The sequence below is a fragment of the Dromiciops gliroides genome, chromosome 5 (genome assembly GCF_019393635.1).
Source record: "Dromiciops gliroides isolate mDroGli1 chromosome 5, mDroGli1.pri, whole genome shotgun sequence".
Classification (NCBI taxonomy): domain Eukaryota; kingdom Metazoa; phylum Chordata; class Mammalia; order Microbiotheria; family Microbiotheriidae; genus Dromiciops; species Dromiciops gliroides.
Genome location: NC_057865.1, coordinates 226,815,330 through 226,841,375, shown reverse-complemented (window position 1 = coordinate 226,841,375; position 26,046 = coordinate 226,815,330). Strand labels below are relative to the sequence as shown.

Genomic DNA, 26,046 nt, shown 5'->3' with positions numbered 1-26,046 from the left:
GTCTGTCATACAGTATCTATCAGCTTAATGGATCCCCATCTATGATATGGCTAATTTCATATCTACTCTTCTACCCCACCCCACTTCCTGCATTATTGATGGGCTGCGCACTTTAGAAAAATCAATTAGAATAGGGTGTGGAAACAGAGTTAAAAGAGAAAAGAGGCCTTTAAAAGTCTCCTGGTTTTTGCTATTTTGAATAGGCGCACATAAAGCCTCCTCTTCCTAGGTCCAGCCAGGGGCCAGCTTGGTTGTGATTGGCCAGGACTGAGAAAATGCGGTTAAGGTGCAAACATAAGCAAATATGACCCATTGTCAGCTCAGCCATCCTGGGCAAAGAGCAAGGAGCTGGTACCCTTCCTGTTCTGAGGCTGTGGGTGAGTTTGCTCATTACTAGCTACCTGCCTCTTCTTCACCGGAGACTGAGGAGCCTAGTCCTCAGGGGAAAATACCAGGTAAGGCTGGTTTGGTTTATGCGTGAATATCAGCCTAGAAGTCTGGGGAAACAATCCTGGACAAATCCTGGAAGATTCAAATTACCTTTCTTGGCTTTAGGTTTTAAAAGCTTTTTTTTTTTTTTTTAAAAAAAAGGGTAAAGAATGAACCGGGTCACTGAGTGTGGGGCAAGTTTGGGCGAGGCTGGGCAGAATTGAGAGGATTCCTTGGATCCTCTAGCTCTCTCTCTGTTGGAGAAAGATGGGCTGGCTGAAGTACTGGGAAGGAGGGAGGTTTTGAACACCCGTAATCCATCTTGAGGTACAAGGTATCCCTCCAGTTTAAGGCAGTAATTTCCAGTGCTGCACTTGCCATCCCCAGGGTGTCTGCTTTATCACAAGAAGTACTGCAAATTGTTCAAAACAAAATTAAATTAAATTAGAAAACAATTACGTATGTACTAAACGAGTTAGGAAGGTGCACAGTTGTGGGGTTGGGTGGAGCAGGCAGAAATCATGGGCTTTTCAACAATTCTGTATTTTAAGTTGAATTGTATTTTGGATGCAGTTTCATCTTCAAGTCCTTCCTTGCAAATGGGTGGAGGAGAGTTAGGGAGGAGTCAGAGGGATTAGCAATAGTAGTAGCTACAATAGCTTGTGGCCAAAAGGAATAAACCAGGAATTTGAAAATACTCCTTTTAAAAACTTCTGCTTTGGCCTCAGAAATCTACATTCCTAATTAAGCAATTCGAGTTAGTTTTGCTTTTATAAAGGTGACGTTTCTGTATGTCAAATAGCTACAGGTTTTTTGGCCTGGGTGCCCCTCCCCGAGGTGGGCTATACTGTGATCTGCCTTTAGTGACCCGGGCCAGAAGCCAGAAGTGCTTAGTTTGGGGGCCGATCGTTTTTCAAACCCCTTCCCCAGGTTCCTTCATAGAAGGGGCGTGTGCCTTCTCTGGGGCCACCAGCCGACCTCAGGACTGAGTTTTACCTTTGCCATCTGAAAGGGACCGACAGGACCAACTCCCAGTTGAATAAGTTGCTTTTGTTTCATTTTTAGTTTGCTTATGAATTGGTCCTGGTCCTTGTGGAGCTGGAAAGGTTGGGGATGAGAAGGAGTAAGCCTCTTCTGCGCTTCCCTTCCTTGTCTGGCTCCCCACTCTTTAAATCTCTGTCTGAGAGGCAGGGCACTAAAGGGGAAAGGAAATGCCCCATGCCCACTAGATAGAGGGTATGGGGGGCAGGGCAAGTGACCCAGTGACTGCTGTGCTTCTGCCTGCTTTTCATCACCATCCATCCTCTGACCCAAAACAAAAGCAGAGAACAGAGTTCTCTTTTGGGAGGGTTTGCTATTTCTCCAAGGCTTTCCCTGAATGATGCTTGTTCTCCAGATCTGACTTCACAGATGAATGATAAAGAAGGTCCAAATGCCCTTCCCATCACCAACTGCAACATCCTAGAATGAGCCATGTAGGGTTGCTCTTCCTTTAGCGAATGTCTGCATCTATTTATAAATTACATCATCCTATTTCTTTACTGTTTGTAGGTGAAAAGGAATTTTCTCTTATTTCTGACAACTATAACATCTATTCAGTTGTAAGTCTAAATGCCAAATCCATGTCTTTAGATTACTTTTTTTAAAATACAAGATTAGATACAGGTGCTTGATAAAATAAACAAATGCATATAACAAAGATGCTCGGTGGCCTATAGGGGCTTCCCTTCATACAGGGATATTCCTTTCAAAGAGCTGGCTGGAGCCAGTCCTTCCCCCAAAAAAAAGAGACTAGGAAAAGATCCCCAAATTCTGAGCACCTCATCCGGATCCCCCAGGTGGATAGGGCTGAACACACCCCATGCTTGACTACTCCTTGCACCTGGGGCCTGCTGTTCTGTTCCCTTTTCATTCATGGGGCACCAGGGAATCATGCCTTTGACTCAAGCATGCATACATAGCTTTTGTTTGTTTTTTAAAAACAAGCAGTGAAAGGAAGAGCCAGAGAAATAACAATAGCTACCATTTATTTACACAGCATTGTACAGTTTACAAAGTGCTCTCTTCACAACCAACTCATAACATAGGAAGTACAAGTATTATTATCATCTTTGTTCTGCTGAAAGCCAGATTCACAGACTGACTCTCAGCCTCACTGCCACCAGAGGAAGCAGGGGTTTCCTGACTTCTTGGGGGCTGTACTCTTCCACTGTACCCCACTGACAAGATTTTTTTTTTCTGTGTGAGGCAATTGGGGTTAAGTGACTTGCCCAGGGTCACACAGCTAGTAAGTGTCAAGTGTCTGAGGTCAGATTTGAACTCAGGTCCTCCTGAGTCCAGGGCTGGTGCTCTATCCACTGTGCCACCTAGCTGCCCCACTGACAAGAATTCTTAACAGGGAGACAAGCAGATTCAGGGCCTGGTATGGAGAGAAGGATAAAAGAACTGTTTTGAACTGAAGTTCTGGAAAGCATCTGAAATCTTTTTTGGTGCCCCCACTGAATTCAGGCAAAAGTTTAAAGGGAAAGGAGGTAAGAAAAAGCACAGAAATGGAAGTCAAGATTCCTGAGTTCAACTTAGATTTGTAACTAACTCACTGTGAGACTCTGGACAAGTCACTTCACCAGAAAGAGTCACCGACTTCTAGTCCAAAGAGAACTCTGTTCAAATCCCATCTCAGACACTTGGGAGCTATGTGACCATGATCCATTCATTTAATTTCTTGAGCCTCAGTTTCCTCATCTGTAAAATGGGGATAATAAAAGGGATGTCCCACAAGGGTATGGAAGGATAAACTATGTGGTTGGGAAGCTACCAAGAGTGTTTCAGAAAAACAGTACTGCATAAACAAATGTAGGATGCTTCATTTTGCCTTTTCCTCAGTTACATTTTAGTTTAGTCCTGAGAAGACAAACACCATGTCTCTGAGTGGAGCCTTCAGGGCAGTGGGCAATGACCCAGGAGTGATCACTTGGAGAATAGAGGTAAGCTGGGCCCCCGTAGTCAAAGACAGAAATGCTCAGCCTCCATCTTACATGCCAATTCCCACAAGCCAAGGTGCATCTTCCACGACCTGCCTGTGGCTTTGAACCCTCACTAGACTCTCTTGAATGCTGACTCCAGACAGAAACTTTGGTCTACTTTGAAAAGCTTCTTGACTTCTTAACTCCTGTTTGGAAGGATAGTAAAAGACAGGAGTAAAGTGAATGAATGTACTTGGCTACCCCTAACTGCCTAGGCAGCTCAGGGAAGTAGATAAAGGCATCTTTCATACGCTGAACACCAGCAACTTAGTAAGATGATCTTTATTCTACACTCAACTTGGAAAATGTATTTCTAATGAAGGTCCCTAAGGCTTGGAGGCTCTTCACACTCACTTTGTCATAGTAATAGCAAATTTTCATAGTAGGCTTCCTTCAGTAATTGAAAGAGTGCCCCACTTCCTCTCTGAGGGATCAGGGTACTGCTTTGTTTCCAGAGCTAAGGTCCTCCCCTCAGGAGACATTCTGTAAAAGAACGCCTAGCCCCCAGAGCCATAATGAATGTGGGGCTTTAAGTTCAAGTGTTAACATCTGGGGAAGCAAAAGGGAACCCTCCATTTCCTCTCCCAAGCAGACCAGAGATTGCCATCCTCCCTACCTTGCTCCTTACAATTCTGCTTTCAACCCTTACCACTGGGGGTTGGAAGGTAGCCCTGGCAGCAGGCAAGGGAGCTGGGTCAATAGCAGCTGTGGTCAGAGGAGTAGAAGAGGATTCCTTTCACATAACTACACCAATGGTCAGGGTCTGCTTGCCTTTCTTACAACCCCCATAGAGGCACATAGCATATTCCCACCGACTGAATTTGCCCCAGATTTTGGGATCAGTTATCATTCTACTTCCTTTCTATCTCAATGAGAGAAAATTAGTCACAAAGCCTAGGGATCATCACCTGACAGGGCTTTGGGGTTAGCCTGTAGCTGTCCCCTTTAACTTTGAGTTCCAAATTCTCAGTCACCTGCCATTTCCCCACCCATTGAGAAGGCTAGCAATATATCAATCACACACGTGAAGTCAGGCAAAACATAGTTGTCCTCTTTTAGCAAAATCAGCTAGTTCCCAATGGGCAAAACTTGAAGTGCTATCCCCAAGTGATAATCTCTTACCTTAAGGTTGGCCAGGGACTCCCTAGTCATCCTGGTGCAGTAGCAACATAAGGGAGCTGCACCTGTATGGTAGAATTGCTACCTGGCTCCTCTCTTTCTCTGGACAACAAGAAATCTCTCCTGACAAGTCTCAGCATCAGGGACTGGCTTTAGGGCTGTGCTTCCCAGGTATAAGTGACTGGCCACACTACTGCAATGAGATCAGGATTATTATTATTACCTACTTATTTGTCGAGAGTCAGTGTGACCTATTGAATAGAGAATCAGCCTTGAAGTCGGGAAGATCAGCATTCAAGTCTTTCCTCAGCCCCTGCACTGGGGAAATTAAGATGGATAAATTACTTCACTCTCATTTCCCTATCACTTCCCTTTACCATTGAAATCCTAGGTCTGGATCAAAACAATCCATTTGTTGTGCTCCCTGACTGGGCTGGGGTGGAGTGTTACCCCGGACTAGAGGAGGAATTGGCCAGGTTCATACCCCTCACCATTGTTTTGGGTATTTCTTGGGTTGGGAAAAGCAATGGTGGAAGAATAAGCACTGGATAGAAGGAATGTAGACTGGCATGTGTCCCTCACTCACTCTTTGTCCTTCCAGAAAATGGAGCTAGTGCTGGTGCCGCTGAGCCTTCATGGCAATTTCTATGAGGGAGACTGTTACGTGGTTCTCTCGGTGAGCAGACCCTAGTCCCTAATTCCCTAGCCTCAGTCTCTCCCCATGGTCATCTATTCTCAAGAGCCATGGAGACACCTGCTGGTGATGGAGGGTAATGGCATCTACATACAAAGGCATTTTGAAATGTTCTGGGTTTACAAAGATCAAAGATAATACAGTTCCTATCCTCAAAGATCTTGTAAAAGAAATACACAAGCAACAATAACGCAAGGCAAAATATGCTAAATTCATAAGAGAGAGCACAAGGGAGATTCAAGAAGGATGAAATCACCTAACAGGCCGGGGGGGGGGGGGGGGGGGGGGTAGAGAGGGCTTTATAAAGAAAGTATCTTGGAACCTTGAAGGAAAGGAAGGAATTCAACAGACAGAGACCGTTCCATGCATGGAAGCCAACATGAGCAAAGACACGGCAAAAATGGGCAGGATAAGATCAGAGAATGCTAAATGGGCAAATTGGGCTAGAACGCAGACTACAGAACGGAAATGGGCAGAAAAGGGAATTTGGAGACAGACTATGTAAGCACGTGCATACCCTGCTAAGGGGTTTATGTTCTTGTGGCTAAACAATGAGGAGATACCAAAGGGCTTCGAGTAGAGGAAGGCCAAACTTCCTTATTGCATGTAGAATCTCACTTTAACAGTCGTGTAAGAAAATGGATTAGTGAGGAGTGCCTAAAGGCAGGAAAATCAGTTATGGAGTTGTTACAATAGCCCTCCAAGGAGTTAATGAGGTCCTGAACTAGAATGGTATCAGTAGGAGTAGAAAGAAGGACAAAGGTTGTAGAAAATGGGTAAAAGTTACCAACTGATCCAGTGTAGAAGGGAAAGAGCTACAGAGCAGGCAAGGAAAAATGAAAACTAACTCTAAATTATCCATCCTGAATTGAAAGAATGGGCATGTGTTGGAGCCAATAAAAAAGAAGAGGAAGTTGGGAGGGGCAGGTTTGGAGTAGGAAAGAGGAGGCTTGGGAGATGAACTCTGTTTCAGGCTCAGGTAGGACAACCAGTTAGCAATGTCCAGCTGGGAGTTAGAAATGCAGCACTGAAGCTCCGGGGAGCAGTCAGGGCCAGAGGTGATCCCTACAGTCAAGAATGGAGGAGGTCAGCAAAGGAGACAATGATCTATCCCTCAAGAGCTCTGAGAGTTTAGAAGTTCAAGGTCTATCCTCAAAACTGACCTTTCATCATTCAATTCAAAGGGTAAGGAATGGCAGGGCCAGAGTGGAGAATTCATCTCATTAGCCCAAGAAAGGTCCCTCTATGTGATGTCAGGCAACAATGATCCAGAAGACCGCTGTACACATGGTCCTTCCCCAGATACCTGATAGGGATACAAAAGATATCCGAGGTCCAGGCCCTAGCTTCAAAGTGACATTAGTTTAAAAAATGACAGGACAAAAGTCCTAGTACAGTTTTAAGCTTAATCTGCCGTGTATGTGACCATGAAGTTACCTGAAGCACAAGGACAAAGCAACATAGATAGGTGCAAGTTGACGGTACAAATTGTGTATTTAAGTACTGAGCATGGTGCCATGATGGAGGAGTGGGATTTGGGAGCATAATCTCAAGTCATAATATAAACTCCTAGAGAACCAGAATTACTCGATGTATCCTCAGTGCCTAGCACAGTGTCTTGCACTTGAGGGGCTGCTAGGTGGTGCAATGGATCAAGCACCAGCTCTTAATTCAGGAAGAACCGAGTTCAAATCTGGCCTCAAACACTTGATACTTACTAGCTGTGTGACCCTGGGCAAGTCACTTAACTCTCATTGCCCTGCCCCAAAACAAAAACAAAAGAAACACTTGAATAAAATGGGGGAGCTGTTAACATTCTGAAGGAGCATCTGTTCTTAGGGCTGCTCCTTGTTCATTGTCTCGCTTGTCTTGAGGGACAGCAAAATGTCTCACATCTTCCAAATGTGGGAATAGATTTGGGCTAGATGTTATAGATTTCTACTGGGATCAATTGACCCTAGTCAGGGACAGTAATGCAGTTCCTCCCCACTCCCACCATCCCCCAAATGCCACAGTTCTGTCTGAGCAGAAAAATGAGCCATTCTCTAATTCCACCATCTCTCTGGGCAAACTTCAGACCCGGAGATCTGGAAGTCTCTTGTGCCAGGATATACACTACTGGATTGGAAAGGACTCTTCCCAAGATGAGCAGAGCTGTGCTGCCATCTACACCACTCAGCTCGACGACTATCTGGGTGGTAGCCCAGTGCAACACCGGGAGGTACAACATCATGAATCAGAGACTTTCCGAGGCTACTTCAAACAGGGGATCATGTGAGTAGAAATCTGAGCTGGACTGTTCTTGGACTCACCCTCTCCCTAACTGGACATTTAGTATGAGCAAAGCACGGGGCCATGATGGAAACAACATAATGGAAGCCAAAGGAAAGAGAGTAAAGAACTCACAACAGTTGCTTCCTTTCCTCAACTGATAAAGCTTCTAGGGTATCTATTACAGCAATGACAACTGAGGAAAAGGTTGGTTTTAAGTACTGATGGACTGAATAAAAGGTGGGCCATAAGTGTCAGTGGGAAGGGCGTTCTTGTCCTGGTAGGGCAGTGATGTCAGGGGAGCCTTGAAGGAGCCCTGGCATGAAAACCGTAGGAAAGATCCCTTTGTCCTCTCTCTCAGCTACAAGAAGGGAGGTGTGGCCTCTGGGATGAAGCACGTGGAGACCAACACCTACGATGTGAAGCGTCTACTGCATGTAAAAGGGAAAAGGCACATAACTGCTACTGAGGTAAATTTTCAAGAATGTTAAACTCCCCTGAGGGGGTTGATGGTATCACCTAGCCAGGAGTTCTTACACTGGGATCTGTAAACTCATTTTGTTTTTTATTTTTTTTATATATTTAAATTTTAATTTATGGAATAAAATGCATTTCCATAATATAGTACAACAAAAGAGATGATTACACATGAAACTGTAAATCTACTGTGTACAACTTGCCATTCTTCTCATACAACAAAATTATTCTTTAAAAAATTTTTGCTGTGTTTCAATAGAATTGGTTTCCTTTGCCATCCTTTGTATTTTATGAGTTTAAAAACATAATTTTAGAGAAGGGGGTCCATAGGCTCCACCAAACCACCAGAGATCCAGGACACAAAAAGGTTAAGAACCTCTAGTCTAAACTGACTGCCTCCCATCCCGTCTGCTTATTCAAAGGAAGGTGAGATCTGTTCACAATGGTTTAACACAAGCTATAAGACACTCCTGAGCAGTATTTCTCTCTAACCTGTAGGTAGACCTGAGCTGGGACAGTTTTAACCTGGGAGATGTCTTCCTGCTGGACCTTGGAAGAGTCATCATCCAGTGGAATGGCCCAGAGAGCAACACTGGAGAACGGCTGAAGGTAACATTTCTGGCTCCAAGTCTCTTGTCCAGGGTGTGGCTTAGTGTCTTTCAGACATGTTTCCAAATTTCTCAGTAATAATACTAGTAATACTAGTGTTATTATTATTATTGCTGTTATTCATCATTATTATTTCTACATGCCAGTCAGTCTTCCCTAAGATTAAAACTGGACCCTTACTAGCTGTGTGACCCTGGGCAAGTCACTTAACCCCAATTGCCCCGCAAAAAAACCCCAAAAAACAAACAAAAAAAACAAAACTGGACCCTTACTTTTTTTGGTAGGGTCTGAATCGAGACAATGATTTCCTAACATGTGAAAGTCACTGTGCTAGGCACTGGAACTACACAGGCAAAGACAAGAGTCCTGAATGAAAGGAGTTTAACTGGAGGGGATATACGTTCTAAGATGTATGGAAAGTGGGGACAGCTAGGTGGCATAATAGATAAAGCACTGGCCCTGGATTCAGGAGGACCTAGTTCAAATCCAACCTCAGACACTTGACATTTACTAGTTGTGTAGCCCTGGGCAAGTCACTTAACCCTCACTGCCCCGCCAAAAAAAAAAAAAAATGTATGCAAAGAAAACTGAGCTATAGATAGGGCACTGTGAATTGGGAGGAATGGGAGAGGTTTCCACTGAGGAGGTAGTATATGAGTGGAGACAGAGATGAGGAGTGAGTTCATTCTAGGCATGTGGCTTTTCTCTGTGAAAAGGATACAGGTGAGAGGTGGAATGTCAGGTTCCGTGGATAGCTAATAGTCCAGTCTGGCTGACATGTAAAGTTCATGAAGGAGTAATGTGTAACATGGCTGAAAAGGTAGGTGGGAACCAGATTGTGGATTTGTATTTTATGCTAGGGACACAAGGAAGGCAGTGAAGGCTTTGAGCAGGGAAATAACATGGTCAGACCTGGGAAGATTAACTTAACCATTCTATGGAGGGTGGATTAGAGAGGATACTGGAAGCAGAAAGCCTAATTAGGAAGTTGTCACAGTAGTCCAGGAAAGAGGTGATGAGTACCTGAATTAGGGTGGTGAATGTGTGAAAGGAGAGAAGAAGGTAGATTTTATGAAGGCAGAAGTGACCAAAAAACAAACAAACAAACAAACAAACAAACACAACCCCAAATTGACTGGATACAAAAGGAAAAGTCACAAATGACTAAGATTTCACATTTGAGTCACTAGGAAGATGATGGTACTCACAACAGAAAGAGGTTAATTTGGAGGGTACATTTTTTTTGAGAAGATGAGTTAATGGAAGGACATTCCTTCTGGCCCAAGGAATTAATGAGTCATTCCCAAGACCTTTAAGATACTAAACATTCCAGGGGCAGCTAGGTGGCGCAGTGGGTAGAGCACTGGCCCTGGATTCAGGAGGACCTGAGTTCAAATCCAGCTTCAGACACTTGACACTTACTAGCTGTGTGACCCTGGGCAAGTCCCTTAACTCCAATTGCCTCACACACACACACACACACACAAAAGATATTAAACATTCCTATCTCCTGGATCAGAAGCTTGCTTCTTCACCAGTCCTCAAGAGACTGGTAGGGAGGAAGGCACACTGAATTTCTCCCTGGACTCCCTTATGGCAGGCAATGCTCCTAGCAAAGGATATTCGAGACCGAGAGCGTGGGGGTCGTGCTGAGATCGGTGTCATTGAGGGAGACAATGAGGCAGCCAGTTCAAACCTGCTTAAGGTGCTTCAGGACACATTAGGTGAACGCTCCCGGATCAAGCCTGCAACCTCTGATGAGCTCTTAGATCAAGAGCAGAAATCAAACATCACATTGTATCAGTAAGTGGCTATTCCCTACTTCTTACTGGAGACTGAGGGGTCCCCTCATGAATCTAGACACCTTGGATTATCTCCATATTGGGTTCTGAGATAGATAGCTTTCTTCTGCTCCCTCTTCAATCCTACTATCTATAATAAACGTAAGTACCAAAGTCCCTCCACCCAAGCATCTTACCTCTTATGTTTGTGCTCTAGCATACTGTGCTTCCTGCTCATTGAGTTGGAAAGGTGATAGCATCTCTACTACAGCACCATGTCCCTGGAGCTCTGGAAGGGACGAGATCTGGGGGAGAAAAGTGTAGAATCCTCAGAATAAAGGGAACATTCAAAAAAAGTTAGCCTTCCACAAAACACACACTTCCATATCGCTGGGAGCAATGACCCAAATCCTACAAAGAAATTGTCCACCAAAGGAAAGACAGAAAAGCAACATGCTGGCACTGAGATTCTTCTGAGGAAAGATAACCCAACTCAACCCATGTTTCCCCCTTCTCTAGTGTCTCTGACTCGGGTGGGCAGCTGACAGTCACAGAAGTGTCCACAAGGCCCTTAGTCCAAGATTTACTGAATCATGATGTAAGTATAGCACGGGTAGATTCAGGTTGCAATAGCCTAAGAGTAAGGCTCCCTTACTGTATCAACTAGTGGTGATGTCATTTACCTATCTAAATGTTTCAGGATTGCTACATCCTGGACCATGGCAGAAGCAAGATATATGTCTGGAAAGGAAGGGGAGCCACCAAGATTGAGAAGCAGACTGCTATGTCCAAAGCTCTGGTAGGTGCAATTAATGTACAAAATGGCCAGATGATTTTGTGTAGTGGAGCAAAGGCTGGATCTGCAGTCAGACATATTGGGTTCCTCAGACACTTAACTTGTAACCCTAAGCAAGTCAACCTATCTGGACCTGCTTCTTTATCTGTAAAAATGATAAGCTTGGACTGCATGACCTCTCAGGTCCCTTCCAGCTTTAGATCAATGATATTACAATCCTATCAATCAATCAACAAGCATTTTAATTAAGCTCCTACTATGTACCAGGCACTATGCTAGGTGCTGGAGATACCAAACCAAAATAAAAAAAGGTCTTGCCCTCAAAAAGCTTACATTCTAATAGGGAAATGAGAGTGAGTAAATGATATTGCCAACTGTGTGTAGAGAATCATCCTATGCACTATGGGATGAACGTCAGGACAAAGGGAGAGAGAGAGAAAATTATCAAGGATATTGTCCGAGACCCCAAGGACATTATGCTTTGAGGAGAAATGACACAAATAAATGCACCTTTTGAGAAACACAAAGTAATAAATGCGCAAACTGACAGAGTACAAAGTCAGTAAATTACATAAATGCTGATGAGACATGGGGTAAAGGAGTTTGCTCACCATAAGCACAAAAAAATATTGTGACAGTGTAATGGAAAGATGCCAAAATGTTCTCTGAATACATCCTGAGGGTAGGCAATTCAGTCTCCAGTTAGAAGTGAATCAGCAAAATTATTTTAAAAAGGATGGCTAGGGAGAGGGAAGAGGAACCATATAGGGGGAAATTTAGCCTATGTTAAAACTAAAGGTATCAATAAAATTTTATTTTTAAAAAAAGTGAGTCAGCATGAGTCTAACTTCGGGAAGAGAGCTGTCTTAGCAGCTGGAACCAAAGGGGTGAGTCACCAAGCAAGCCAACAAATCCAGTAATGACAAATCTATTTTTCTTGGGGCTATAGGGCTTCATTAAGATGAAGGGTTATCCAAGCAGCACAAATGTGGAGACTATCAATGATGGAGCTGAGTCTGCTATGTTCAAGCAGTTGTTCCAGAAGTGGATAGTGAAGGACCAGACCTTAGGCTTAGGAAAAGCCTTCAGCATGAATAAAATTGGTGAGATTACCTCCCCAAGTCTTAGCAGTGACAGGTACTTGCCAAGGGCAGCACTGTGTTCATAATTGAGTGTCTCACTTATTTCACTTTTCCTCAAATCTTTTCTACAGCCAACATCATTCAGGATAAGTTTAACGTGACTCTGCTTCACACAAAGCCTGATGTAGCGGCCCAAGAAAGGATGGTTGATGATGGGAATGGAAAGGCTGAGGTAAGACAAGCAACTCAAAACTGAAGGAAGGGAGCATGTGTACTCACCAGTACATTTAAAAGTGGAGTGTGGGTTGTACTTCTAGTCCTCCCACTTGCCCACATCAATTCCCTATTTTCAACTCTGGTATCTTAGGTGTAACTTTCAAGAAACAGCAAAGTCTACAAGGTAGGGGTTCCCTCCCACAATTCCTCAGGGTAATGAGAGGTAGGCCACCCAAATGTGTTGTCAGCATTCTCTCTTGCAAAATGATCCAAATAATCTACCAGCTGGTAAAAGCTCTAACGCTGTGATCTGATGCACCTGATGGTCCAAAACACCTATCTAAGAGAGGATGCTGGATGTATTTTGAATGGTCATTGTGTTCACAACTGCCCCTCTGCCTGGATCTCTTTTCACTGTGACCTAATTTCCTTCAGGCTGCACTAATTTACCCAGCTGGCTCCATATCTAACAACGCAATTGCTGTGTGACTTGTCCATCTCACTCCTTTGTCTAGGTCTGGAGAATTGAAAATCTGGAACTCGTCCCAGTTGAGCGTCAGTGGTATGGCTTCTTCTATGGGGGAGACTGCTACCTGGTTCTCTATACATATGAAGTGAACAACAAGCCCCGTTACATCCTGTACATCTGGCAGGTGAGTCTAAAAGACAGTCTAGAATGCAGGCGTGCCACCTGCTGTCTTCTGATCTGGACAAGCAGCAGACATCTCTCTTCTCTCTGGGGTAGGGTCGACATGCTTCCAAGGATGAGCTGGCAGCTTCAGCTTACCAAGCTGTGGAGCTAGACAGACAGTTCGGGGGCACTCCAGTGCAGGTGTTGGTCAGCATGGGGAAAGAACCACGCCACTTTATGGCCATCTTCAAAGGAAAGCTCGTCATTTTTGAGGTGAGGTCTCCTTTTCCCCTCCTCTCCCTAAGAAAAATTACCCTGAGTTGGTATGCTCAAACTGAAACTAGAATTTCTATGAATGAGATGTAAGAATTATTAGTCACTGGACACCATGGAAAGAAGAAACAGGCTTGTCAGTCCACTTTGCACACCCTCACCAGATAAATCTTCCTAACGTGCTGGCACTCACCCACCTCACATCACTGCGTTACTGAGGAGCCTACAACAGCTTCAAAATTCAACTCCTCTGCGTGGCTTTGGAGACCCAACCCAATCAGGCCCATCCTATTTTTCCAAACTTGTTTCACACCGTTGCCCACATACAGTTCCCGATCCTCAGACTGGTCTCCTCTCACATCCTCACTCCCCCTCCACCCACCCTCCGTCATGTTCTGGGCTTATACTCACCTCTTGGAATACTTTCCCTCCTGCCTACCAAATTCCTCGGGTAAAATGAGCTAGAGAAGAAAATGGCAAACCACTCCACCTCAGGGGGGGGGTCACGAAGAGTCTGAAATGACTCCTAAAATGGGAGGTTCTGGGAAGAACACGCCAATCAGCTGGGCCTCAGCGCTGGAAAGTACTTCTAGGTGGATCAAATGAGCTAAGTGTAAAGCATGGTAAGCACCATATAAATGTTAGCTCTGATTGTTATTGGTGTGAAAAAGACTGGAGATGAGACAAAGGTCTCTCAAGTACAGGAAGGGGAGTAGAGGAAGGGAAAAGGAACATAAAAAGAAGTGGAGGAAGAGGGGAGAGAGAGAGAGAGAAAAAAAGACATGTCTAATGATAGAGAAAGGAGAGACCGAGTCCATTGACCCTACTTGGCAAAGGGCCAACACTTGATCTGATGAGAAGAAACCTCACTCATGGTACCAACTGCTGGAGTCTGTTTTGAGGGCCGATAGGTCAGTGGATAGAACAGTCAGTCAATGCTGAAAACAATAGTTCCTTTGACTTGATGCATTTCATGGAAGGCCATGAGGTTTGACTGGATACAACCAAGGAAACAGAGAAGAGGAAGCAGCAGCCACCAGGGAAGAACACTAAGAACTATGTTCCTCCCTTGCCCAAGCTGGGAAAGCCATCAGCATCTCCAAACAGTGGCAGGCTGCCAATCCCTGGCACAACATCACTAGCGTGCACACATTCAAACTAGGACTGGGTTGGGCAGGAAAGGGAATATTACTTTTTTTTGTTTTTTAGTGAGGCAATTGGGGTTAAGTGACTTGCCCAGGGTCACACTAGTAAGTGTCAGGTGTCTGAGGCTGGATTTGAACTCGGGTACTCCTGACTCCAGGACCGGTGCTCTATCCACTGCGCCACCTAGCTGCCCCTAGGAATATTACTAAGGAGCTGTCAGGTTCTTGCAAGGTCTTCATGGACCCCCTCCTATCACAGCCTGAAGGAGGACCTGAGTTCAAATTTGACCTCAGACACTTGACACTTACCAGCTGTGTGACCCTGGGCAAGTCACTTAATCCTCATTGCCCTGCACCAAAAAAAAGATAAGTAAAACTCCATAAAATTGATCATAGCTAAGAGTATGTGCAACCTTACACTGCAGGTTTCCTTGTTAAAAGAAATGAAGGTGCTACATTAATACCATTATTGTGCAATTTTTTATAAAAGTATTTTATTATTTTCTAGTTACATATAAAGATAGTTTTCAACATTTGTTTTTATAAAATTTCTAGTTCCAAATATTTTCCCTCCCTCCCCCCTCCCTAAGACAGCAAGTAATCTGATATAGGTCATATATGTACATTAAACATATTTCTGCATTAGTCATGCTGTGAAAGAAGAATCAGAGCAAAAAGGAAAAACTTCAAAAAAGAAAAACAGCACCAAAAACAAAAGAAAGGTGAGGAATATGTGCATCCATATTCCACAGTTCTTTTTTTTTTTTTCTGGATTTGGAGAGTATTTTTCATGATGAGTCCATTGGAACTATCTTGTACCATTGTATTGCTGAAAAGAATCAAGTTTGTCAGTTGATTAACACATAATGTTGATGATACTGTATTGTGCATTTTTTCATCTGAGTTTTCTTGCCATTTAAAGTTGTCTTCATTTACATTGCTGTATTTTGTATGGTTTGGGGGTTTTTTGGTATGTGACTGACCATTTTGCCATCACTCTATAGTAGTCTTCTCACATTTGTTTAACTTATCAGTTATTCTTTATGGCACAGTAATATTCTATGAAATTCATATGCTTTTTTAGCCACTTCCCAAGCGTTAGGGTCCACACATCTGTTTACAACATTTTGCTATTACTAATAATGCTGATATATTTTCATATATATAGGTTTTTTCCTCATTGTCAGTTACTTTCCTATGGGTACAAACAATAGTGGGATCACTTTTCCTGCATTTCCAACATTGAATTATTTCACCTTTGCCGATATGAATAATTGTTATAGATTTCTTATTATTAATGTTTTTGAGCACTTTTTTAAATGGGTGGTGATAGTTTCTTCTTTTAAAAATTCTGTTGGGGCAGCTAGATGGCACAGTGGATAAAGCACTGACCCTGGATTCAGGAGAACCTCAGTTCAAATCCACCCTCACACTTGATGCTTATGTTAGCTGTGTGACCCTGGGCAAGTCACTTAACCCTCACTGCCCCGCAAAACAAAAATTCTGTCCATATTTCTTGATCTTTTGGGGGAATGGTTCAATCTTACAGATTACCAATAGGTTTTAGATATGACTTTTCTAAAAGATGTCTTGTGCTAAGACTTGTTCCCAGTCTGCATTTTTTCTTTTGAGTTGTGACAACACAGTGGTTAGTTAGAAAGACCTGGGTTGAAATCCTATCTCCAGTACATACTGTGTGCCTCAGTTGTAAGGGGCTTTTGTCCCCCAGAGGGATTTTTGTCACCCAGAATTCCTTTCAACAAGGAAATCACTGGTTGAGTAAAAAAAAAAATCTTATTCTTTTATTGGTGTAAAAGCTTTTGTTTACATCGCCAAAGTAGTCTATTTTGTCCTTTACAAAATCATGTGATGTCATCCTTTATCCATAGTTGCGAACAATCTAACTTTCCATTTTTATTTTTTTGGGGGGTGGGACAATGAAGGTTAAGTGACTTGCCCAGGGTCACACAGCTAGTATCTGTCGTGTCTGAGGCTGGATTTGAACTCAGATCCTCCTGAATCCAGGGCCGGTGCTTTATCCACTGTGCCATCTACCTTCCCCCAATCCATTCTTTTTTTAATGGATTTTCAAATATATAGCTCACATATCCATTTGGAACTTACAGTTGTGTCTATTGTAGGATTCTAGTCTAAACCTATTTCTTATCAAATTGCTATCCAGCTTTCCCAGCAATCCTTGCTGAAGTTATTTTCCCCATATTGTGTTCATCAGTTTATAAAGACTATATTACTGCACTAATTTCTGACTTGCTTATCTAAACTATCCCACTAATTAACTTGATTTTATTTGTTACCAGATAGTTTGACCTTTTATTCTTCCATATATATCTTATTATTTTGTCTGTTTCTGAAAGTATCCCCTTGGTAATTTGATATTCAGTGGTTGTCAAATCTTGTCCTATGTCCAGAATATCTCTTTCATAGAACCCTGTCCTCTCTACTTACTCATCACCTTAATTTTGGCTCTCATTTCCTCTTGCCTGGATTATTTAAAAATTTTTATTCTGAACTTAACACACCAAATAAAATTAGTATTTCCACATACATAACAGAAAATGAGACTGATGTATGAAACTGTCGATCTCTTTTGTGTATAGCTTACTTTTATTTTTAAAAAATATTATAAATTCAAGATGTAATTTTCAAAATCTTTCCTGGACTACTGCAAAAAGCAGCTCTAATTAGGTTCCCAGCCTCAAGTCTTCCTCACTCTAATTTATCCCATACACAACTACCAAAGTGATTTTCTGATTGTCAAACCTCCAAGCACCCACCATACTCTGGTGGCTTCCTATTACTTCAAGGACCAAAAAGAAACTCCTCTATTTAACATATGAATATTTTTATTGTTCCTATGATTTGATCTTTGACCCACTCATTATTTAGGATACCATTTTGATATGCATATTTTAGTTCTTTTGTAAGGCTCTGTAACCAATGTATATAATATTCTGGCCCTTTGTCTGCATTTGTAAGTTCTTTGTGCCCTAGGATAGGACTAATTTTTGTGTAAATACTATAGGAACCAAAGGAAAAAAAAAACTATAGGAACCCAAGAAATGTGAATTGAATTCCATTCAAAACTCTTATAGGTGTATTTATGAATGTATGTTTATATATATACATACACATATATGTTTAACAAATCTAGTTTTCCTGACATTTTGTCCAACCGTACGATTTCTTTTCTCTGTTGAATTGTTCAAGCTCTTTCAGAGAAAATTACTGCTTTCTAAAATTAGTATCTTATTTTTAGATATTTTATTATTTGTTAGCTTTTGCTTTAAGAATCCAGTTGCTATATTCAGTGCATATAGTTAATGTTGACATTTTTTCATTATCTAGAATGCTTTTAATCGTTTAGCTTAATTTCTGGGTCTCTAAATTGTATGTTTTATATTACTTATCCAAAATCATAACTGCAAATGGTGCTTTTTAAAAATTCATCTAAAGAATAACAGATTTTATTCTAATCCTTTGCTTTGAGTCTACATAAATCTCTAGATTTTAAATGTTTTTATTGTAAGCATCAAGTTATCAATTTTATTTTCTAATCTAGTCAGCAACTGTTTTTTTTTGTTTTTGGTAAGGCAATTGGGGTTAAGTGACTTGCCCAGGGTCACACAGCTGTCAAGTGTCTGAGGCAGGATTTGAACTCGGGTCCTTCTGAATCCAAGACTGGTGCTCTATCCACTGCGCCACCTAGCTGCTCCCTAGTTTCCTTTTTATTGGTCTATTCAGCCCATTAACATTTAAGGGTACTGTTGTTAAGATCATTTTTCCTTCAATTAGATCCTTTGGTATTATTTTCCACCCCAATTTTTTTTTTAATGGATACATAGTGCCATACTACCTGTTTTGTTTAATAATCAAGTCTCCTCTCCTTACTCATCCACTGTTACCACTCCCCCACCAAGTTGCAACTAAACATAGTAAAGCTTATCTAAGCCTTAGTAATAATTCTATATTATTCTACAGACAGTTCTTGTTTTACTTAAGTGAACCATTCCACAGACCTTTATGTAAAGCAATTTTTATACAATGTGAATTTGCTCACAGACATAGAGGAGGAAGGCAGGCAGAAAGGGGACTGACTATATATATATATATATATATATATGCATATATATGCTCACAGAGGGAGGGAGGTGGCACAGAGTTCAAGGAACACAGTACTGTACCATAAAGTTAACATAGGTGGGGGGGTTTTTTGGAATGTGCATTTCTTTCTGAATTCTTTATGTAAAGTCAAATTTGCATAATGTAAATTTATGTAAAGCAAGAACTATTATATGAAAATTATTCTCTAATTAAAAAAAAAATCCTTTCCCAGGTATGTTAAGAATTACTCTCTCTTCTACTTCCTACTTCTATTTAATCTTCTCTAATTGTATCCAGTTTTAAAAAATATAATTTCTCTACCTTCCCTTTTGTCCTTTAAATAATCTTGTTCTGTCCATCCCCACTTCAAAAGATTCTTTCCCCAGCCATTATTTTCAGTGACCCTTATACTAAGTGTGACTTAGAAGCCACCTCCTTACAGCCGGTAAAGATTCTCATTCTTTACTGATTACTTGTATTCAACACTAAATCATCCTATTAAAACTTCAGCTGCTTACTCAAATGATATGTCAAAGGCCCTATCTACTTTAAGCTCTCACCAGGAAATACATTTTCAGACTTCACTGAAGCAGTCTTTTCCAATGCTAGCATAGCCTCAATTTTTTAGTACAGGGAATCTAGGGTTTGGAGGCCAATTTCCTTTTTTTCAGCATATTCAGTTCCAGCCTCTTCTTCGATTTCTCACTGTCAATGAGTGGTTTTGCACAACTCAAATCAGTGCTTTTTGATATGTGAACTGCTTCCTCCAGGCAATTTGCAAGATTCTCTTTGACACTGAAGCTCTAGAACTTGGCAACTACATTTCTAGGTGAGTTAAACTTGGGGTTCCTCCCTATAAGTGATCTGTGGATTCTATCAATTTACACTCTGCCTTTTGATTTCAATCAAATGTTCCAAGCAATGTTCTTTAATTATTTCCTTCAATATGGTATTCAGAATGTTTCTTCATAGTGACCAGTAATTCTCAGACTACCTCACCAAATTCTGTCTTCTAGATTTATTATTTTGATTTATAGAGCTCTGAAATCTTCTGCCAATTTTGCTATTTCTAAATTTTGCTGGGTTTTTTTTCTCCATTACTGCATGTTTTGGGGGGGTTTTTTGGATCCACTCTGCTCATTGGAAATCCTCTGCCTCACTGAAATTCTCAATGATCTTTTCTATGTTCAGTTCTTGTGTTCATAACTTAAATTCTCTCTCCAATGGTCTAATTTTATAAATGCCAGTTCTTTCCTTATATCTCATTATGATTCTAGACCTTTCTGAAGGTTTCTGTTAGATGTCTACTCCCTCTTCTAAAGGTGTGGATATTACTGTTACGGTCACATTCTTTCTTTTTGGAGATTTAGCCATACTTTTATTTCATAATACATTTTCATTGTACTGGTGTTTATTCTTTACTCCTTTTGGTGAGATTTGTCCTAAGATGATGTTTCCCCTTTCTTCTCTTTTTTGGTTGTTCTTTTATTTAATTTGGTGTATTTGTCACTTTTCTATCTGATAGAGCAACCTTTCATTCTACCATTTTCCTAGAACTCTTTCTGAATATATTTATTTATTTATTTAGTAAGGCAATTGGGGTTAAGTGACTTGCCCAGGGTCACACAGCTAAGTGTTAAGTGTCTGAGGCCGGATTTAAACTGAGGTACTCCTGAATCCAGGGCCGGTGCTCTATCCACTGCACCATCTAGCTGCCCCTGAATATATTTAAACAGGCAGCACAGCAGAAAAGAGTATTGGCTTTAGGATGGTGAGATACATGAATTTGACTCCCAATCCTGAAATTTTTAAGCTGTGTAACCCCACAGAAATCAGTTAAGCTCTCTAAGCTTCATTTTCCTTTTATAAAATTGGGAATATTTATGATACCTCAGAAAGTATTGAATGGAAATCATATAACAACACACATACACATAAAATTATTATTTTGTATCCCCAAGAGTACCTCAAAGAGCTAGACACATGACAGGTGTTCAATAAAAACTTAATGATTAAGGAACTCAATAGTTCTAGTCAATGAACTTTAGGTATTCTAAATCCATGGCTGTCTCTCTGATATGCAGTTGGTTTCCTATGTTCCTCTTAATGCGAGCTATTTTTTTCTCTGTTGCATACCTAGAGGTATACTGTGAACTGACAGGCTCAAAGTGTTTTTTTTTCTCCATAGGGTGGAACATCTAGGAAGGCAAGTGCTGAGCCTGACCCTCCTGTGAGACTCTTCCAGATCCAAGGTAATGACAAATCCAACACCAAAGCTGTGGAGGTACCAGCATTTGCCTCTTCCCTGAATTCCAATGATGTCTTTCTGCTGCGAACACAAAATGAGCACTACCTCTGGTATGGAAAGGTAAAACAGTATGGCATTCTTTCTCTTTTCCCCTTCCCAACAGCGAAGTCAAAGGAACTCAAGGAAAGGATGGAAAATGAGTAAAGAGACATCTTCCCCAGGGGATCCTAAAACAAAACATAAACATTTCATATAATTAATTTTCACCAGAACCTCACACCATAAGGCCAAAGGAAACACCAGGGCAGACCAAACTCTATTCTGTGATCCTTATTAGGATGCAAGCTGGACTTGAAGAACTTGCCATCTCAGTTACAGTGACAGTTTAGTAATTATTTGTACTCTACAGCTAAAATTGTAAACTAATCGTCTCCATTCCCCAATTCAAATTCGCATGCTCATTTTTCAAAAGCATTAAAAAATGACTTTAAAATAGAACTATGATAATGGCTACTAAAACCAAACTGAAGAAAACAGCACATGCCACTCTATTCTGTAAATGAAAGGATCTTGCTATTACAGATAATTCTTGCTTTACATAAGTGGACCATTCCACAGACCTCTACATAAAGCTATTTTTAATGTAGTGTAAATTTGCTGGAGTATGTGGAGAAGGGAGAGAGACAGGAACGGGGCTGTGCACCCATAGAGGGAATGGGCCAGCACATGATTCAAGGTTACATGGGAGGCCAGGGCCAGAGAATGGAGAGCAAAAGGAGCATGTAGCAGCCAGGGACAGACATGCGGTACCCCCACAAAGACAGATGGAAGACAGACATGGGGGGGCCAGACACACACACAGGTGGGCAGAGCAGGGCAAAGGTCTCAAGTCAAGCCCACAGTCCTGCCACAGACACAGTTGGTGGTCTCTCTGAGCATCTGTTTTTTACTTGGACAGAGTTTTTATTGGGGGGGGGGGGGCAGTGGTGGGCAGTGGTGGAAAGGCCAAAGAGTACCAAGCTGAGTGACTGGAGCAGAGAGAGCACACTACTGAATTCCGTAAGTTAACATAGGTTGTTTTTTAGAATGTGTATTTCTTTCAGAATAAAGTATCATTTCAGTAATTTGAATTTATGCAAAACAAGAACTGTCTGTATTCCTGCCTTTCCCTAACTAGAACAAACAGGACAGCCTCCATATTCACTTCTCCCTCGATCAAAGCACTACAAATAAAAATAATCACGTTCATAATTACTGGTGGTTGTGGCTTGATACTGACTTTATGTGAAGTCCCAAAAGTTTCTTGTTCTACAGGCAGCCCATGGGAGGCTAAGGCTTTCCTATTTTCATTCTAACCCCAGGGTTCCAGTGGTGATGAGCGGGAAATGGCAAAGGAATTAGCTGGAATGCTTTGTGATGGCACTGAGGACACCGTGGCTGAAGGTCAGGAGCCAGCAGCATTTTGGGACTCACTAGGAGGGAAAGTCCCTTATGCCAATGACAAAAGGTGAATGTGACTCCTATACTAAACATGCAGGACTAACAAACACCTTACCATATTAAGATTATATGAAATTTTAAGTCCCATACGGCTCTAAAATTAGTTTTCAAGTAAGTATGTTTTCACATAAGAGACTGTACCTTGCAGACTCCAGCAGGAAATCCTTGATGTCCAACCCCGTCTCTTTGAGTGTTCCAATAAGACTGGTCGTTTCATTGTTACTGAGATCACAGATTTCACACAGGATGATCTGAACCCAAGTGATGTCATGCTCCTGGATACCTGGGACCAGGTAAGCACCATCTATAGGAACCAGAACAGATGACAAAGATTCATGCACTTTAGCTAGTTTGCCCAAAAGTCAGGAATGAACCACATTCGAGGACAATGGATCAATTGTCATAGTCAGTGGGATAAGCTGCCCTTTTTGTATTTTTCTAAGGTGAGAGAGAGAAGTAGTAAGATGCCTGGAAATTCACACTAGGAAAGGCTTCCTGAGGATACGAACTCCCAGAAGGAGGCCTATGTAATATATAGATTTAAGAGGTAGTATAAGACAATGGAAAGAGTTATGGATTTGGCAAAAGAGGATCCAAGTTAACTGCCTTATGTGTAAAATGAGGGTTCTGGACTTCATGACCTCTAAGAGACCATCCAGTTATCAATCTATATTATATTATATAATTTTAATATATATTGGTCCAGACCTGTGAATTCCATTTATGAAGGGAACTCTTATGTGGAGATTTCCTCCAGTAATACAAATAGGCAACTGTCTGTAACTTAGTCTTAGAAAGTTACCTGAGATACCAAGAGGTTCAGTGATTTTTCTAGGGTCACTGGTCAAAATGTCAGAAGCAGGTCATCCTGATTTCAAGGCAAGTCACCATATATGCCACCATCTAAAACATAAAATATTAACTCTTTAACACAACAGGTATTCTTATGGATTGGTGCTGAAGCTAATGCCACAGAAAAAGAGGGAGCCCTCACTTCAGCCCAGGAGTATCTACACACTCACCCCAGTGGCCGGGAGACTGACACACCTATCCTGATCATCAAGCAGGGGTTTGAGCCACCCATCTTTACAGGCTGGTTCTTGGCCTGGGACCCTCATATCTGGAGTGTAAGGGCCAAAGGAGCAAATGAACAAGAGAGCTACCGGGTGTCTATTGGGAGGATATAGCAATCGGCTTATATCCCACTCCTTATCCACCATAATAACCAGTATGCCGCCGGAACAGGCTCTGTATATGTATATAAGTTACTTACAAAACAACTAATTTCTGTATGATCAATGATATTTTTATACTAACGAAATGGAAATCAAGTTATGCAAAATCTGTCCCTGCAAGTAGATGAAAATAAGGATTCTCCTCCTCTGACCCACGTGCTATCTTTGAAAGAATGTGTTCTGGGTGACAAACGACCATTCCTTACAATTCCTCACCCTGTGTTTTTCTATATTCCCACAGGAAGGCAAATCATATGAACAGTTAAAGGAAGAGCTGGGAGACACTGCTGCAATTATGAGAATCACTGCGGTGAGTTCTACTTCTCAAAGATATCATAAAGGGAAAATATCAAAGCCAGTCGAGGCCAGCCCATTTCTAAAAGAAAAAGCATTTTTGTTAGTTTTTTTTTCCGTTAATAACCAGCAATTACATAGCACTTTAAGGTTTACAAGAGGCTTCTGCAAATATTTTACCTTCACAACAACCCTGGGAGACACATGCTACTATTATTCCTTTTTTGCAGAGGAAACTGAGGCTGACAAGGCTAAGTGACTTGCCCAGGGTAACAGCTAGTAAGTGTTGAGGCTAGATATGAACTCAGGCCTTCTTGACTCCAGGTCTAGTGTTCTATCCACTGGGTCCCCTACCTATAATCCAACTAACACCCTAAGTTACTTATATCCCTTTAAAAGGAGGAAAGAGGGGCAGCTAGGTGGCGCAGTAGATAGAACACCGGCCCTGGAGTCAGGAGTACCTGAGTTCAAATATGCCCTCAGACACTTAACACTTACTAGCTGTGTGACCCTGGGCAAGTCACTTAACCCCAATTGCCTCACTTAAAAAAAAAAAAAAAGGGAGGAAAGAGATCCAGCCAGGTGGAATGATTTGCCACTAATATTTTAACTGTCAGGTTATGTATTTTCAGAAGCAAATAGTCTTCCCCACTCTCTTTTACCCTCTCCAGTTTTCAAATTCATGTTACCAGACACTATTTGAAAATTATTCAAACTGTGTAGCACTCTGCTTCACAACAAGCATGGACAAACACTGCCACTGAGGCAATGGCCTTCAGGCATAATCTCCTGACCATGAAAAGTATACTGTAACAGTTACACATAGCATGCTCTGAGTAGTGCTCATGAAGTACATGAGTGAAAGTGCCACAGCAAATGAAGTAATACCAGTATTCAGAGATTTTAAATCCCTGCCCTCCTGAAAAACTCTTAGCAAACAATGTGATCTTCCAAGTAAGGAGTTAACAAGAGAGCATGGTTGTTAGAGCAACTGAGAAGTTGACTGCTCTGGACAATTATTTACTATAAACACATGCAAATCTCTCTTTCTAGGACATGAATGGTGCTTCCCTCTTCCTGAATGCTGGTGGCAGCGAACAAAAATACTACCCTATAGAAGTGTTGCTGAAAAATCAGCAACATGAGCTGCCTATGGATGTAGACCCTGCCAAAAAGGAGGTCAGTGACTATAGGATTTCCTTTTAGGTAGAAAAAAAGTCCTACTCTCCATAGTCTGGTTCTTCCTATTGGACACCTTTAACTGGGAAGAACCTCTGAACGTGAATTCCCATAATGCATATAATCTTGTAATCAACCTCTTTAAAAGAGCTGGGGGATTCAAATTAAACTGGATACATAAGTATTAGAACTGAGTTCTCCATTCTGTCCAATGTTTGTGACTCATATATCATTCATAACCCATTTTATGGTCTACCTGGCACAGGACTCCCTGTTTTGCTCAGACAATGAGACAACACTAGACACTATGCCTGCTTTTTCAGGCCAAAAATCTGACTCAGGATTACTAACCACTTACACCAAAGAGATAAAAAAAAAAGTCTAGATTTTTTTCCCCCTAAGCTCAAGGGGACAGATTGCCATCTTTCTCCCTCTAGCACTTATAAAGGAGATCCTTTATTCACAAAATCCTTTCCTTCCACACCAACGTGTTACTGATCTTCCAGAGTCTCTGGTCAGAAATGTTCTGTTTTCTCTCTCCTAGAATTACCTCTCTGATGAAGACTTTGTTGCTGTATTTGGCATCACAAGAGAGAAATTTGCTTCTTTGCCTGGCTGGAAACAGCTCAACCTGAAGAAAGAAAAGGGGCTTTTTTAAAGAATGGAAGCAAATGCCTATTTTACTAGAGAATAGATAGTGCCAATTATGAGAAAATAACTTATCTGTCTAGCACAATGTACTTGGCTACTTAGAGAAGCAAGAGTTTTGCAAAGGGTAGCATGTTACCTAGAATGAATATCTTTGCCATTATTTAGCTGTTTAAATATGTATAATAACTATCCATTCTAATTTCCATGATCTGCATGAATTTAGAGAAACAAGAGCAGAAAAACAAAAACCACATTAAATTATGTAGTTCAC

At 41.5% G+C, this 26,046-nt stretch overlaps 1 protein-coding gene and 1 long non-coding RNA gene across 3 annotated transcripts; one reads left to right on the top strand and one right to left on the bottom strand.

The window, feature by feature from the left end:
• Positions 1–321: 321 nt before the first annotated feature.
• AVIL (advillin) lies at positions 322–25,797 on the top strand. Its single transcript, XM_043966453.1, has 20 exons — positions 322–455; positions 3,313–3,413; positions 5,173–5,247; positions 7,343–7,539; positions 7,898–8,006; positions 8,512–8,622; positions 10,223–10,425; positions 10,923–11,001; positions 11,104–11,202; positions 12,149–12,302; positions 12,413–12,513; positions 13,013–13,150; positions 13,243–13,401; positions 20,857–21,036; positions 22,278–22,423; positions 22,565–22,709; positions 23,355–23,543; positions 23,893–23,961; positions 24,999–25,124; positions 25,669–25,797. Exons 2-20 carry the CDS (start codon positions 3,348–3,350, stop codon positions 25,780–25,782), a joined length of 2,460 nt encoding a protein of 819 aa, XP_043822388.1. The 5' UTR covers positions 322–455; positions 3,313–3,347; the 3' UTR covers positions 25,783–25,797.
• On the bottom strand, positions 21,009–25,797 carry LOC122728188. Of its 2 annotated transcripts, none has more exons than XR_006353247.1 (4): positions 25,675–25,797; positions 23,219–23,319; positions 22,558–22,720; positions 21,009–21,143 (listed from the first exon to the last, which is right to left on the bottom strand). It is a non-coding gene; the product is annotated as an uncharacterized LOC122728188 (long non-coding RNA). The 2 variants fall into 2 exon arrangements; XR_006353248.1 differs by lacking the exon at positions 25,675–25,797 and adding an exon at positions 23,868–23,981.
• Positions 25,798–26,046: the final 249 nt, after the last annotated feature.